General features: G+C 45.1%; 1 protein-coding gene across 1 annotated transcript in view; it reads left to right on the plus strand.

Moving 5' to 3' along the window:
* RGL1 (ral guanine nucleotide dissociation stimulator like 1) overlaps positions 1-13,424 on the plus strand; it is a gene marked incomplete at its 5' end in the record, with an annotated part of 29,054 nt that extends 15,630 nt beyond the window's left edge. Inside the window, 11 exons of the mRNA XM_017834937.1 lie at positions 985-1,088; positions 2,113-2,197; positions 4,086-4,175; positions 5,328-5,414; positions 5,648-5,680; positions 6,482-6,603; positions 6,912-7,001; positions 8,222-8,405; positions 9,107-9,514; positions 11,234-11,348; positions 11,890-13,424. Coding sequence (XP_017690426.1) covers positions 985-1,088; positions 2,113-2,197; positions 4,086-4,175; positions 5,328-5,414; positions 5,648-5,680; positions 6,482-6,603; positions 6,912-7,001; positions 8,222-8,405; positions 9,107-9,514; positions 11,234-11,348; positions 11,890-11,987 — 1,416 coding nt within the window. The remainder of the gene's footprint in view (positions 1-984; positions 1,089-2,112; positions 2,198-4,085; positions 4,176-5,327; positions 5,415-5,647; positions 5,681-6,481; positions 6,604-6,911; positions 7,002-8,221; positions 8,406-9,106; positions 9,515-11,233; positions 11,349-11,889) is intronic.
* Between the last annotated feature and the right edge of the window lie 2,008 nt (positions 13,425-15,432).

Below are 15,432 nucleotides of genomic sequence, written 5' to 3' on the forward strand. Positions count from 1 at the left end.
TTTAATGCAACTCCTGAACAGAGTTGCTGCTTTATTAAGGTCTGACTTCTGCTTATGCTGAGGTTGCTTTACATTTGTTCGGTCCTACAAAGGAAATAAATCCATGTCTGTTTTTCACTGTAAGGTAATCAGCATTACTAGGGTAATAATCAGCCCCATAAAAATGTTCAGAAGCAGAATTGGAGTTTGAATACATTCTCATCTCCGTGCTGCAGTCGAATTGGCAGGTGTTTTGTCTGCTGAATTTGCATGTACAGACACTTGTTCTGAAGTTTGTGGTGCCCGTGCTTTTGTTTGTGAACCACCAACAGATTTCCAGGAAGTTTCTTGAAGAGTCACAGACCAGACTTGCCCCCTCCTTCTGGCTTCCATCTGCTTTAACAGAAATCTGTGCTACTCTTTTTGAGAATTAAGTTCTTCCTTATCCTTTTCCATCAAAGCTTTTACTACAGAGAAGCTGGATAAGAAATGTTTGTGATCCCAATTGTGGAAAAGCTGGGAAGGTTTTTCTCTTTAAAGAGTGTAGACACACTTGAATAACAGGTTATTCCTTTGCATGTCTTTAATTGACACTTAGATGATTGAGGGTTTATATTTTAAATACCATATACAAAGAGGCAAAGCCCTGTTTTTCCCCTAAAGGTTAAAAGGGATTGGTACTTATAAAGAGCTTTTTAAGAAGTGCAACCTTTGTGCCTTTTAGCCTGACTTTATGGACTTGGTTCCACTTTTGTTTTCACTGGGAGAACTGGAAGCTGGAAGCACAAATACAGGGCAGTGAGGAAAATAAGATATAAATGCCAAAGCCTATAAAGTGTTTGGTAGGTAGAGGGAGGAGTGATATTTTTGATGCTCAGTATTTGCACAGCTGCCTGCTCAGCAGTGAGAACCTGTCACAGGTGTGACACTGGTCAGAGAAGAGCTCTGAGGTCTCTGTAATGCTGCCATTTAATGCTCCTGTGTCTCTAACTGCTCCTTTCACAGGAATGTAGGATCCTGAAGAACTTTTCCTCCTTGAGGGCCATCATTTCAGCACTGCAGTCCAACTCCATCTATCGGCTGAAGACGACCTGGCTGTGTGTTTCAAAGTAAGGCTCCCCCTCAGCTCCTGAGGGCACAAAGCTCAGTGCTCCTTCTTCTCATCCTCTTGCTGTTCTGCTTCTTCAGGGACATCACTTCTGTTGGAAGAACCTCCCGTTCCTGGGAGGCTCAGACCCCTGCTGTGAGCTCCTCTTTCATCCCCAAGGTCAATCCCTACTGGATTCTGTCCTTTTTAGCATACTGGATCTTCCACAACCTCTTTTGAAAAACTGTGGCACTGGCCACTCCCCCAGCTCGTGCACACCATTCCCAGGTCACCGTGATCTTTCCATGTTGTCCTGTTTCCCATGAAGTTTGAGGAGGTCCAGCTTGCTACAGACCCTCACTAATCTAGTCCTGATATTTCCATAAAATATATCCTCAAACTACAAAATCTAGTATTGAAGATAATATTTCTTCCAGGGGAACACCTTTTTGTATTAATAATTCTTTACCTGGCATATATACTGATTGCCTCACAGACACCAGAAGTCTCTGTGTAGAAAAGATGGTGTTCTGCTCATTCAGTTTGGGAAAAACAGATCTCTTTGGCTTTGATAAATTTAAAGATCAGTCTACCAGGCAGTATCCTTCTGTATTTTCCCTACATAGAGGTGGGATGTGCCTTCTGCTTCCCCGTACCATCTAGTATTGGGCAAGAGAAAACTCTTCCCACACTTAAATGCTTCCAGCTTTCCAGAGAGCATGGAACAGGGCAAAAATTAAGTACTTGGGTTACCTCTCAGCAATTCTTCTTTTCCTTTTTATCCCTTTAACCTGTTCTTACACCAGTCTCACACTTTGCAGTTTAGTTGAAAACCCTGCTCAGGGTCTGTGTGGCCTGACTTGACTGGGAGCAGCAGAAGATCCCAGGAAGGCTCCCAGTAGATGTGCAGCATCTCACTGGATGCATTCTGATGGCATCACCTTTTATAAGCCCAACTGTTAATGATTCATGAGGAAACAATGGAAACCTGATCTGATTTTGAGTGCTTACTAATGACCTAAATGATTTAATCTTTTCCTGTTCAGGGACATCCTGCTGATGTATGAAGAGCTGTCTGAGATCTTCTCAGACCATGACAATTATCTGACAAGTAGAGAGCTGCTAATGAAGGTGAGAATTAGTGTGGGGCTTGTGATCTCAATTAAATCCGAGGTTAACCCTTTTTGTAACCAGCTGCCAAAGCTCCTGTCTCCCTCAGTGACCAAATGTGGTGCTTCAGGGAGGTAAAACCCGGGCTTTTTGCTGGGCTGAGAGCTGATTTCTGTGTTCCTGGAAGAACTTGCTCTAGTATTAGCCCGTGGCACTTGGATGCCCACAAAGAGCAGGCTGCAGCAGCATGGATCCGAGGGGACAGCAGGTCTTGCAGCCCTTCAGCCCACTAGGTTGCACCACTGTAGTGCTTTTGAGTTCACGGGAACAATTCCACTCAGCTTCAGCTGAGGAATTAATCCTAGATGTTTATCTGACTATCCCATACCTTTCTTAGAACTAGAAGGACAGGGCTGGGAATTCTGAAGGAACAGGCTTCCTGCTCTGTGTGTGGCCAGATGGACAACAAAGCAGGCTCTGTCTGGAACAGTTTGACTTGTGCACTCCCCTGGGCGAACCCCAACAAGCCCAGGAGCCTGAAAGGGGTGAGGAAGAAAGCAGGGAAAGGTTATATTCTGCAGGAACTAAGGAATGTTTGTGGCAGGGTTTTTTCTGTTTACATAAAAAAAGTTCCTATAAACTGGGTAACCAGTTTGCTCCTTGGCAGTTCTGTCCAGTCAGTCTGGCATTTCTCCCTCACCCCTCTTGCCTTGGGATCTGGAACACACCGTGTTTTGCTCAGGAATGGTGGGTAAACACCTTCAAACCTGTCAGTCTGTTTTGTTTATCATCCATTTATCAATATCTGTAGGTAATTTTTAAAGCAGGTGAGACAATAATAAGCATAAAGGGGAAAATGTGTGTTCAAAACAGCCTATTTAACTAAATATTAGAAGACAAAACAACTCAATCTGAGCCCAGACCTCTGGCTCCCAGCAAATCACTCTCTCCAGCTTCCCTAAGTAGATTTGCAAAACATTTTGAAAGCAGTGAGAGAAAAATTCCACAGAATAGCTAGAACCTCTCCCCTACTTTTCATTTTGGGCCGTTTGGAGGATTATTATCCACTGAATCCTCAAAGTCTTTGTTTTATTTCACTATAAATAGCCTCTCTTGGGAAGCTGTGTTTGACCTTGCCTATCCAGCCTGCAAATGCAAGTGTAGAGCAGACAAAATGCCCTAGGAAGCAGGTTGGCTGGCACAGAGAGGGAGCAGTGTTCTCTCCTTCTGAACAGACATTCATAATGACTCGTGTCGCATCTATCCAACCATTGGAGAAAACCAGCAGTGACTCCAACATCCCCTGCACATCCAGGGAAATAAAGGTTAAAGATCTGTTGTGAAATAGCTCATCCATTCACAGGAAAACTGGAGCTGTGGGGATGGAAACCTATTCCTTTCATTTCCTGCGCGGTTTTGGATTAGTCAATAAGCCGCAGTCGCTGGTTCTCTGTGTTGGTGTTCCAGCAGAAGAAAAACAGCAAAGCATTACATAAGATGGAGATGTTTACTTGCAGCAGGCCTGATTAGGGAATTAAACACAAATCCCGAGGGTCAAGAGTGTTGGGATAGAGTTCAGGGAAGCATCTGGACACCTGAAGTATGTCTAAGCTTCTCTGATTTAAACTCTCAGGAGATTTGCAGCAGCACTTAGCTTTGGCCAGAGTAGAGCTGTTTTACAGAAAAATTCCCGTATAGTCCTCTTGTGGGATTTTATCCAAAATCCCCAATTAGTGTCCAAGTCCCAGAAAATCAACATGATTTTACACATATGTACCTGAAAAGCAAATAATTTTGCTAGCCCAGCTTCTCTGGTTAAACATATTTGCAGTTATTTTACACAGGTATAGTTTCCAGCTTACCACTTGGATCCTCCATTAATTGCCTTTAATCCCTTTTTACCTCACAGGAAGCAACATCCAAATTTGCAAATCTGGACAGCAGCGAGAAAGAAAATCAGAAAAAGTCACAGAAGCGACTGCAACTTCAAAAAAATAAGGTGTGTTTGGGGTTTTTCCTCCCCTTTTTGGTAACATGATTAACCCTAACTGGTGTAATTAATTCTTAATTCTGTAAGAAGCAAAAGCTAGAAAGGTCTTTACTAGAGTGAGTGTGCGGGTGATTGATGGACGTGAACTTGTGTCAGTCGTTTTCAGCAGTCTTGTATCTGTCCTACAAGAAATAATTCCATTATCTACTCCTTTAGAGAGAAACACGGGAAAGCCATACAATTTCCATGTAGTAAAACACATGCTGTAAATGCTGTAGTACTTGTGATAAGGAAAATTAGCTCTGGCCAGAGCAGAAGTCTCATTTACTTCTAAACAAGGTCACGAAACTTCTGACATACCAGCTTGAAAATTGCACGGGGCTTTTACAGAGATTGCTTTGTAAAATGTGTCTGGGTTCCAGTCTGCTGGTGAAAATGGCTTTTGTCTCAAAGTTGGCAAAGATTTAAAAGGACAGGGGGAGAGAAATCTGGGATAGGGAGGCCAAAGTGCTGAATATGATTTTTGTCTATCTGTTTGTTTGACTGGAAAAAATACAGCTCCTTCTGGATGGTAGAAACAAGTGTTTCCTTCACAAGTGTAGAGCCAGCCTGAACTCTGCAAAGTGCTGGCAGTCTAGAAGTTTAAAATGTGAATAATTACCATTAAAGTGCAGTGGATGGCTGGGGAAGATGGTCACTTCTTAGAGGGAAAAGTCTGTGCCTTGACTTGACTGTTACATAGTGTAACACATGAATTAAAAGCCTACCGGAATGAAACAGAAATGGCTCACACAGGCTGGCCAGGACCATTCCCCAGCTCTTCCTCTTGGAGTAGGTGACTGAGGGACTCTGTCCCTGGTCCTCAGTGCTTCTTCCACAAGCAGGGTTTCCCGGGGACCCACTGTTGGAAATCAATGGTGGCAATACTGCAATACAAACCCACCTAGCAATATCTGTGAGAGCATCCTGCTCTCAATGGAATTTGATTTGAATTCTAGATTAGATAATGAGAATGATGTAATGAAAGAAAACATAATTACAAGACTGCTGTTTGGTTAAGCAGATTACTTTTATTTCATTTTCTTACACAGGGGTGTTCTAGAATTCTAATTATTATCATTTTTCAGTTAATTAATCCAACATTGCTCTGATCACTTGCAGGGAGTGATGCAAGGCACAGTCCCTTACCTTGGCACCTTCCTCACTGATCTCATCATGCTTGACACAGCCCTTCAGGACTATGTCGAGGTAATTTGGGGCACTTTTTTTGAATCCTAAATATCCTGCCTGCCTGCCTTCCCAGCACTGTGTCTGTTTGGTATCTTCTGCTGGGTTCTTGTGCAGCTCTTACAAATCTGTTTTCAAATCAAAAAGGAAGCAATATGCAGTGTTACTAACAAGAATCTTGTGTGACTTTGAATGCAGTTGTCTCAAGGGACAGGCTTAGCTCTTCTCTGATCCCTTCTCTTTCCTTCCAACAGGGTGGCCTGATCAACTTTGAGAAGAGACGAAGGGTAAGTGGAATGCTCTGTGATTTTTGGTTTATTGATACCCTCTTTCAGAGCATTCTCTTGGCAAGGCCATTTGTCTTTAGCAGCTGTTTTATGTGCCTGAGCAATTTTAATGCAAGTCCATGAGGGAAGAACAGATCCCTGCAATGCTCATGCTCTGAGCCTTTGCCTGACTGCGTCTGTCCTATGACCTGGTGGCAGGAGACCTTTGCTTTCCAGAAGATAGTAAATATCTTCCTTCTGCTGCAATAAACTATTTGTAGGTAAAAGGCTGCAGAGCACAAACCACAGGACTGAGAAATAAATGCTGTCACTCTTTCCATTCAGCCAGATCCTTGTTGGTCAGAGATAAGTAATGCTCTGTAGGAGTAAAGGTTACTTGGGTCTAAATGAAGTTGTGCCAAATCCTGGGGCCTGAAAGCAGACTTGGATTTGGCTGTGATGGAGCCATTTCCTGCCCTAACCTGCTCTATAACCTGCTCTAAACAATTACAAGTTATTTTGGCAAAGTGTGTATACAAGTGGAGTTACAGCAGAGCAGCACGCTCTGGTCACGCATATTAAGGGTAGCATTTTATGTTCCTCTGGAACAAGTGTGAGTGCACATTATGGATGCTGAGGAAAAAAACGCGCCTCTGTTATTTGGAAAAACTGGTTCTTGAAATAGTCACTCAACTGAAACTGAACTTCAGGTCAAACTCTGTCCTGGATCTGTTGTTGCATATGTTTAGTGTATGAATGAGTTTGTTTGGTTTTATCTTGTTTTCTAATTCTAAATTTTTATTTGATTATTTCTTTTCTTAGGAATTTGAAGTCATTGCCCAAATTAAGCTCTTACAATCTTCATGCAACAGCTATTGCTTGATACCAGACCAAAAATTCATCCACTGGTTCAGGAGCCAGCGGCATTTAACCGAGGAGGAGAGGTAGGTTCTCATTCTAGCTGGCAAAGCAGACGTTCTTACCTCACGCACACCTACAGGCAGGTTATTGCAGCCTTCAGCTCTCCTCCTAACAGGAACTCACACGTACAAAGAGCACTGGTTTTAAAAACTATTATACAGCGGTGAAATATCCCTTTCACCCTGGTAAAATGTAGGCAGAGCAACATTCCTCTTTGTGGGGCTGCAACATTCTGTGAAGGGTTTCTCAATTTCTTGCCTATTGCTACTTTGAGATGTATAACTCATAGTATTGTCTGTAAAAAATTAACCCAGTGGCCTCTGTCCTGCAGTTACAAACTGTCACGGGAGGTGGAAGCAGCTGCTGATACTAACATCCTATCTCCAAAATCCCAGAAAAGCATGGTGAAGAGGATCAGCACGTGAGTACGATGGGGCAGAGGAGGTTTGGGGTGGGAATATGGACCCTAATAACTCAAAACGAGCGGTGCTCATTTCATCAGCTGCAGAACCTGGCTGTGGATCCAGATCCCTGTGTTGCTTTAAGGAAAAATGCATCCTTGTGTCTGAAGCCGTCCCTTTCTGTTGTTAGAAGCAGTCATGGGGGTTATTAATGATAAAAGAGTTTAGAAACAAAGAACCCTTCCTAAGGTGTCGGGAAAAGGAACAGTTTTAGTGCTGGATTAAATCCAGTACCTATTGTGTAATAACTTCCCTGAATGCAGCAGCAAAACAGAGGAAATGAGGATAAAGTCTGGACTATTATTAGTCTAAATTGCTATAGACATGCAAAGATTCCTTGCAGGATCTTAATATGAAAATTCAGGTTAGCAAAAAGGCATTTGATAGTAGAAACAATCTGCCTTGATGCTGGAGAAGGAAAAAATCATGGGGACGTGGTCCAATTTGATGGAATACCACAAAGATTTAAACAGGAGGTGGGTAGAGAACAGGGACATGAAGGTAAGAGACTAACAGGAATAAAGCAGAGCTCAAAGACTGAAGTCAAAACATTGGCACTCTGTGCTTTGCAAATGAATACTGTAGAAAAGCAGTGAGTGACACCTCTCTAAACTGTATTAAATCACTAATTGCATCCTGACGTGGCATCTAATGCACCCTGCTTCTCCACTTCGTGTATTGTAGCAGTTTGTTTTCTTTGACACTCCTTTCAGTTCACTTGACCTGCATTTAGGACTGAGTTTCGGAGAGGGAGAGCCTTTAATTTACCCTTTCTTGTGTACACCTCCAGCCTCTTAAGAGGGAAACTGGTATCTGTGGCACCTTGATTGAGGGCAGGAATTGGCAGCAGGGTGAATTTGCCCTTTTTGAAGCCCTTTTTCGGAGCAGGTGAGCCTGAAAATTTTAACAGACCAAAGGGGAATCTCATGATAGTGGGGCATGAGCTCCAATTTTGGCATTGCAGCTGGTGGGCACACTGGGTCAGGAAGGTATTGTGTTGGTGCGTTAACAAACTCTCTGGACAAACTGTATAAACAACAGGGAGGGAATGAAAACAATAGGCCACTCCAGATAGGAAAACAAAACAACATGTAAGAGTTCTGAAGCAAGTGACAAGCTTTGCTCTGTTCTGCTCTCACTTACTGGCTTTTATGCCCTTTTTTTTTTTCCCCCATACCAGACTTTTTCTGGGCACTGATGTGATCACCCCACCCAAAGAGCAACCCCCAAAGAGCTCTCCCCTAGGAGGGAGCTCTGGGGAAAGCACGGATTCGGCCAGTGTTTCATCGTGTGAGTTTAATCACTCCGAAAGTGAGGATGTCTGCGTGACTCCCATCTCCAGTCCTGAGGACCCTCTGAAAAAGGTACAGCTGGGGCCTCGGTGCCACCATGAGCAGCTGGGAGAGGCTCTGCATGCTGCAGCCCCGTGACCCTTGCCCAAGGCTCTTGGTCTTGACTAGAGCGTTGCTTTCATTGTGAACGGAGAGACTAGAGATAAATGTGTAAAAATGGAAGTGATCCAGTCAGGTTCTTGCACAATCCCTTCTGTGTTGCCTCTTCCAGTGGTTTTGATCCTACCAGGAAGCTTTTGAGCAAAGCAGATGGAGAGAAAGGCAAACCCTGAGCAGCAGGGGAAGGAAGGGAGCAGTTTCAAGAAGAATGGCAAAAGAGGGAAGGGTGTGTTATTTCCACTCGTGTGAAGGCTCCCAGCTGGAGCAGGGGTGCCTGTGACTCCCTCTGTTCCGTCCCAGTTCCTGGCTGCTTGCCCACAGCCTGATGCTGTTCCTTGGATCTGCTGCCACCTCCTGGGCTGCTCTTACTGCGAGCCCAGAGCAGTGCCCAGTGCCCAGCACACCCAGTGGGACATAAATTGTCATTAAAATGGTGGAATCAATCAAGTTCAGCTTTTCTGGAGGCAAGGAATCCCACTGCCAGCCTGCTGGGCAGAATGTGTGTGACTGAGGTTATGTCTGTGCCTGCTGCTTTCTCCTGTTCTTCCTGCAGAACAACACAGGCAGACAGACAAAACACCCTGTTTGTGACAGTGCTTTTCTTTGTCGTGTAGATCCCTGGATACCCCTTATCCTCCTGTTCTCCTGACTCTTCCACGAGCACACCTTCCTCGGGGGTGTCACCTTTACCCTCATTCCCTACTTTGCTGCCCTCCAGTGATGACAAGAGCTCTGTTGGCTCCGACAAGGGCTATGACTCCGACAAGGGCTCCATCGGCTCCGACAAGGGCTCTGGCTCCAACAAGTGCTCCATCTTTGACAAGGGCTCAGGCTCTGACAAGTGCTCCATCTTCGACAAGGCTTCTGGCTCTGACAGTGGCCCTGTCTCTGACAAGAGCTCTGGCTCCACGACGTGCAGCACTTCCAAAGTGCTCCCTGTTTACAACCGGCAGAACGGAGGCGCCTGCATCATCCGGGTCAGCATGGATGGCATCAACGACAGCGTCTACAAGAGCATCCTGGTGAGGGGCACAGAGCTGGCAGTGACTGACCTTCTCATCCAGGGTGACTGAAACAATCACTGCAGTCATGAGGGTTATTAATGACAAAAGAGATCAGAAACAACCAACCCCTTCCCAGGTGTCGGGAAAAGGAACAGTTTTAGTGCTGGATTATAAATTAAGTATCTATTGTGTAATGACTTCCCTGAATGCAGAAGCAAAACAGAGGAAATGAGGATAAAGTCTGGACTGTTATTAGTCTAAATTGTTATAGACATGCAAAAATTCCTTGCAGGATTTTAATATGAAAATTAAGGTTAGCAAAAAGGCATTTGATAGTGGAAGCAATCTTCCTTCATGCTGGAGAAGGAAAAAACATCATGGGGATGTGGCCCAATTTGGTGGAATACCACAAAGATTCAAACAGGAGGCAGGTAGAGAACAGGGACATGCAGCTAGAGATGGGAAACAAGAGACTAGCAGGAATTCAGGGAGAGCTGCATGGAATAAAGCAGAGCTCAAAGACCGAAGTCAAAATATCTGCACTCTGAAGTGTTTTGCAGATGAATGCTGTAGAAAAGCAGTGAGTGACATCTCTCTAAACTGCATTAAATCATTAACTGCTTGCTGACGTAGCATCTAATGCACCCTTCTTTTGAGACCACTTCACTGAGCCGATTCATCAAACCTGGCTGGAAAGGGAAAATGACAAATGTTACCATTCAGAATATGTGGAGCAGGGTAGGAATGAGAGGTTTGAAAAAAAAACAGCAGCCAGTCTGGAAATCAAAGTTTGTGTTTTATCCAAAAGCTCCAAGGGAAGCACTGTGATCATGTGCAGGCCTTGCTGCTTCTGCCCTCCTGCTGCACCAGCTGCTTTTCCTCCAGCTCAAAATTGGTGTGCAGATTTTGACATAAGATGCCACATGCCAAGTTTTCCCTGGAGAAGCTTTCCCAAAGGGCTGGTTTCTGGCAACAGGGAGCTGTAGGGGAGAAAGCTGACAACCCTTTAATTCTGCAGCCTCTCTGTGTGGTGGTGGTTGCCAGAGCAGCAGCCCCAGCATTCATTTCTCTCTCTGCTGGTTCCATGGAGGGATCCTGGCAGTGTGGGGCCAGTGCTGGGCTGTGAGCACCCTCAGGGCCTGCCTGGGGGAACACACACACAGCAGGGTAGTGCTTAGCACCTTTAGCTACCTTCTGATTTTAATGATGGGACCTCCCCAAATGTTACAAGCTGTTTCCTGAGGGCCTGACAAATTTGGCTTCTGGTGAGACGGCAGAAGGCTCTGGAGGGAGCCCTGTGTCTGCTCTGGATGCACAGCACTTCCACAGCAGACAGTAACCCCAGCTACCAGGCCAAAAATCTCTGCAGGATGTCAATGGGAGTGCTTAGCACAGGAGTCTGCAAACAGCAGATGGGGCAGCTGTTTCTGTGGGCTTTTGTGGCTTGTGAGAATGATGTCCTACCTCTCCAAGCTTTGCTCAAGAGAGCAGACACTCTGATTTACTGCTGTCTCATCTAGTGCTCTATCTGTCATCTTGAGCTAAAAAGCCACCACTTCCCAGTGTCATAAACACCAGATTTTAATATCTGTCAGCACCTATCACTCTGTTACTGACCCATTATGGTTTTTTCAGTTCTGTGACATCTTTCCCAAAACCAAACAGGTTTTTGCTAATTCTTAAATCATTACTCTCATGAGCAAGCAGAATCTCTCATTGCAACTCTTACCTTTCCAGATAACTAACCAAGACAGAATTCCTGATGTCACTCAGAGAGCCTTGCTGAAGCACAACCTGGAACCTGATGCAGTGGAAGATTACGAACTTGTGCAGGTCATCTCTGAGGACAAAGGTAGGGAAGCCAAACTCTGCTGCTGCCTGAAAAGTTCTGTTGGATTTCCAAGGAAAGAGTAGAATGTGAAGCACTAGAAATGCCATGAACAGGTCCCAGCTGGCAATGAGAACAACCCCCTGGATGCTCAGGGATGACTTCTCATGGCCTGTCAGCACATCCCACTTCCCATGGGCAGAGCCAGCTCCTGGGCTGCCCAGGCCAACCTTCCTGTGGGCACTGCGGCTGCAGGGCAAGTGTGGGGTCTGGGTGGTGGGGTTCTGCCTCCTTGGGACCAGAGCATGCAAATCCCTTGAATCACTGGCTTCCCACACAGCCTCCTCTGGGAGAGGCTGCCAGGGCCTCCGCCAGCCTTGACACAGCCCGGGCTTGGCCTCCATCTCCTGCCCTGCTCCCCCTTCCCTTTGGGAGAGCTGCTGGGGGCAGCTCCCGATGCCACTCTGGCCAAACAGGGAAAGCCCCCCACACTCCGTTGTTCCCTGCTCCCTGTCCTTTCCCAGCTTTCCTTCGTGCTGACGCTGCTCTGGGCCCCGTTTTGCAGAGCTGGTGTTCCCACGGGATGCCAACGTGTTCTATGGCATGAACAGCCACGTGAACTTCGACTTCATCCTGCGGAAGAAAGCAGAGCTGGTTGGCTGAGACTTCACCTTCGCTGCCGTCCAGTGTTAGGGGTGGATGTGTCAGTATTACCTGTTGAAAACGTGCAATTGGAGGACTGGGCAGCCCCGGGGCAAGAGGCTGCCACCTTTGTCTTAAGGGACACCCCACGAGCCAACTCTCTTTGTGAGAAAACAGTCTCCTTCGTGCCAGTATTACACAGAAGATCATCTGAATTTATTTTTACACAGCTGAAGAAAGTTCTGAGTGCACGTCTGCCTGAACCAGCTGAAGGCTTTTTGCACTTGTTCTGCGCCACAGAATTACCTGTTTTGGATCTGGTTTCCAAAGAACTTTAAAATGAATGAACTGCACTTGCCTTTGGATGATCGTCATGAATTGTTCGTGAACGGGACAAACACACACTACTTGTGTTGGATTGAGGTCTTAATGCCATGACAGGGTGGTTTGCCTTGGACTTTAACCCAGGGAACAGAACTCGATGCCTTTCTTGTGTGATGGATGTAGCTCCTCCTCATGTGCAATTACTCTTCATGAGCAGAACTTTTAAATTTTTTAAAAGCCATAAGTGAGACGCTGGATTGTAAACAGCCCTTATTTGAGATACATTAAATAGATACAGTGTTTCTGTTTCTGTAGATAGCATTGTGCAAATTTAGGAGTTAGTTATTATCCAAATAGATAACTTAGGACTGTTAAGGATCATTAGTCAAAATAAGAGTTTTATCCATGCCTGGGCCTTTCCCCCCCAGTTCTGTCGCACTAATTTTCAAAACTGGGCTCAGGTTCCAGAAGTTTTACACTACATTTGGATTTATCACTTCTGTTTACAAGTAGGTAAAACAGATCTATTGTAGGTCCAACAGGCCTGTTGTACATCCAAGAGACCTATCGTAGGTCCTAGTCTGAACAGTTTATGAATTCCAGTTGTATCTTGGTTTAGAGGGTGGTAGAGGGAGGGGGTTGTTACTGAGCCTTAACCTTTGCCCAAATTTAGGGCAAGACTAGAAGTTAAGTTTTTTCTGCATTTTGGTTCAGTGTCAGTGTCTGTACAGAGCAGTTTCCCATGTACATACAGCATAGTTCCTAATGTATATAGTACTGTTCACTCAGAGGTTGTATGTCTGTGTTAAGTGAAAAGTGAATGTTCTGGATTTTAAAATTATACTCTCCAAATGTTTATATATAAGAGGTTTTTAATTGCTTACCTGTAATCTTTATATGATAAGTATATAAATTGTTTTTCATTAATATTTGCCTGGAGTCAGTTGATTTTCTTTTATTATTGCATGTCAGTTGTGGGGCTTTTACACCTCATAGCACTTCCCTCACTGTCATTCTCTTCAGCTTCTTCGCCTTTTCTGTTTTAACTTCTAAACAGCAAAACCAAATCCATTGAGAGCACAACAGCACTCTTCCATCCTGAGCAAGTTTGAGCTGACTTCCTGCCCAAAACTCCAACGCTCAGTGAAAGCCTTTCCCCTGCTTCCCCCTTTAGGCAAAGGAAAAAAAAAATAGAAAAACAGAGAAAAAAAAAAAAAAACGAGAATATAAAAAAAATATATATATTTACAATTATATATACAATTTGAATATATTGTACACACGACAGGGAGCTCCCGAGGGGCAAAAAAGGGAAAAGGGAAGGGGAAACAGGGATAAAAACTAAAACCAAATACGCTCCAAATATACCCGTTAACAGAGAGCTAGCGGATAAGTACAAAAAAAACCGGATTAAATAGTTCCCTGAAGGGGGCAGCAGAACTGTGTGAGGCAGCAGCCAACTCCTCCACGCCCTCCCGGAGCGACCCGAGATAAGGGCAGGGCTGAACAGCACGCCCTGGCCTGTACAAGCAAAGCCCCTCCACAGAGACCTGTCACCTTCAGCCACCGGAAGAGAGAAGAGTGAACTCTCTTATCTGTGCCTTTTATATGTCGTGTTATGGAAAGGGATGATATCGAATACTTCCTTAGATTCCTGACCCTGTTGCTAAGGAAGGCCTAAAAAATCCAAAAAACCAACCCACTACACATCCTTAAGCCAAAGCAAAGACAGAGCTCTTGGGTCCAAGCAGTCTTATTGCAATTAATAATTTTTAGGGCCTGTCACCACAACCTTTCATGTGAAGAAGCTGCCAGAAGGCTGGTTCAAAGCTGGTGCTGCTCATCAGCTTTGAAGCCCTTTAGATGAGTCAAAAAACCACAAAGTTAAGTAAGTACATGGAAACTGGAAAAATACCAGAACACTCCACAAATGTTTCAACTGGCTCCTACTTTTCCAAAACACGGTTATTTCTGAGTAGGGCAAAGCATGGCCAGCACCTGCCAAGGAACTGAAAACACAGACAGGGAACAGCACTTGTCACAAGGGTAGAACCATTGGCATCCCCCAGGCCTTGCATATGTCAATAAATAATTTTTGTATGTATAAACACACAAGGTAAAGGAATGATCAACAAGACTGAGGCCTTGTCTGCTCTGCTCTGAAACAGGCATAGTCATTTAATTCATGTATTCTTCATTTGTTCCCTTCCCTGAAAGCACCATCAGCCCCCTGAACCACCCGCTTCCTGAGTCAACTAAAAGGAAAAAAAAACCACAAAAAACCCAAGCTAAAAAAACCAGCCCTGTTGTAAAGTTGTTCTTCATAAACTGCTACTGCTCTGCTTAAGGAAATCAGACCTTTTCTATCTTTTATTATTTGAATGAGGTTAAAAAAAAGGGTGGGTGGGGGACATGAGAGGGCTCCAATTGCTTGTATTTTTTAAAAAAATCTACGCTTTGTTTCCTAGTGGGGAGCACCTTGTGCTGACACAGGGAAATCCCATGGCAGGGGGAAGGAAGGAAGGAAGGAGGCCACTCGTAGACACAGAGGTAGGTCTATCACAGAACAACAAGCACATGAGGGTGGAAGAGAGGTGGCTCTTGTATCCACAGCAACACCTGCCAACATGCTGGATGCTCACCTGGTCATGGAAATCCTGCTGCAGGCCACGCCAAGCATCCAGCCAACACCTCTGGGGCTTCCAGTGTCCTTGAAACAGGCCAGACTTGAGCTGGGACAGTGAGACCTGCGGAGGAATCAACAGGGATTGTGAAGAAGGAACCCCACCCGGGCTGTGCACGGGGCCCTCAGGGCACCTCCACACTCACCAGTCCTGTGGGCACCTGCTCCCAGCTGGACAGCAGAAGGAACATGGCTTCCAGGTGGGAGCTGCAGAACAGGCACATTTATACCCCCAGGGACTCCAGGGGAGAGTGACACAGCTTAGAATCCCTTTGAGGGCCTCCAATTAACCTTAACATTTAACACTCAAGGCCAGGTTGGACAAGGCTCTGAGCAACCTGGTCTAGTGGAAGGTGTCCCTGCCCATGGCAAGGGGTTGGACTGGGTGACTCTTAAAGGTCCCTTCCATCCCAAACCACTCCATGATTCTCTCACTCAATGAAGAACACACACAGCTGC

Source organism: Lepidothrix coronata, unplaced genomic scaffold (assembly GCF_001604755.1).
Source record: "Lepidothrix coronata isolate B3197 unplaced genomic scaffold, Lepidothrix_coronata-1.0 Scaffold246, whole genome shotgun sequence".
Classification (NCBI taxonomy): domain Eukaryota; kingdom Metazoa; phylum Chordata; class Aves; order Passeriformes; family Pipridae; genus Lepidothrix; species Lepidothrix coronata.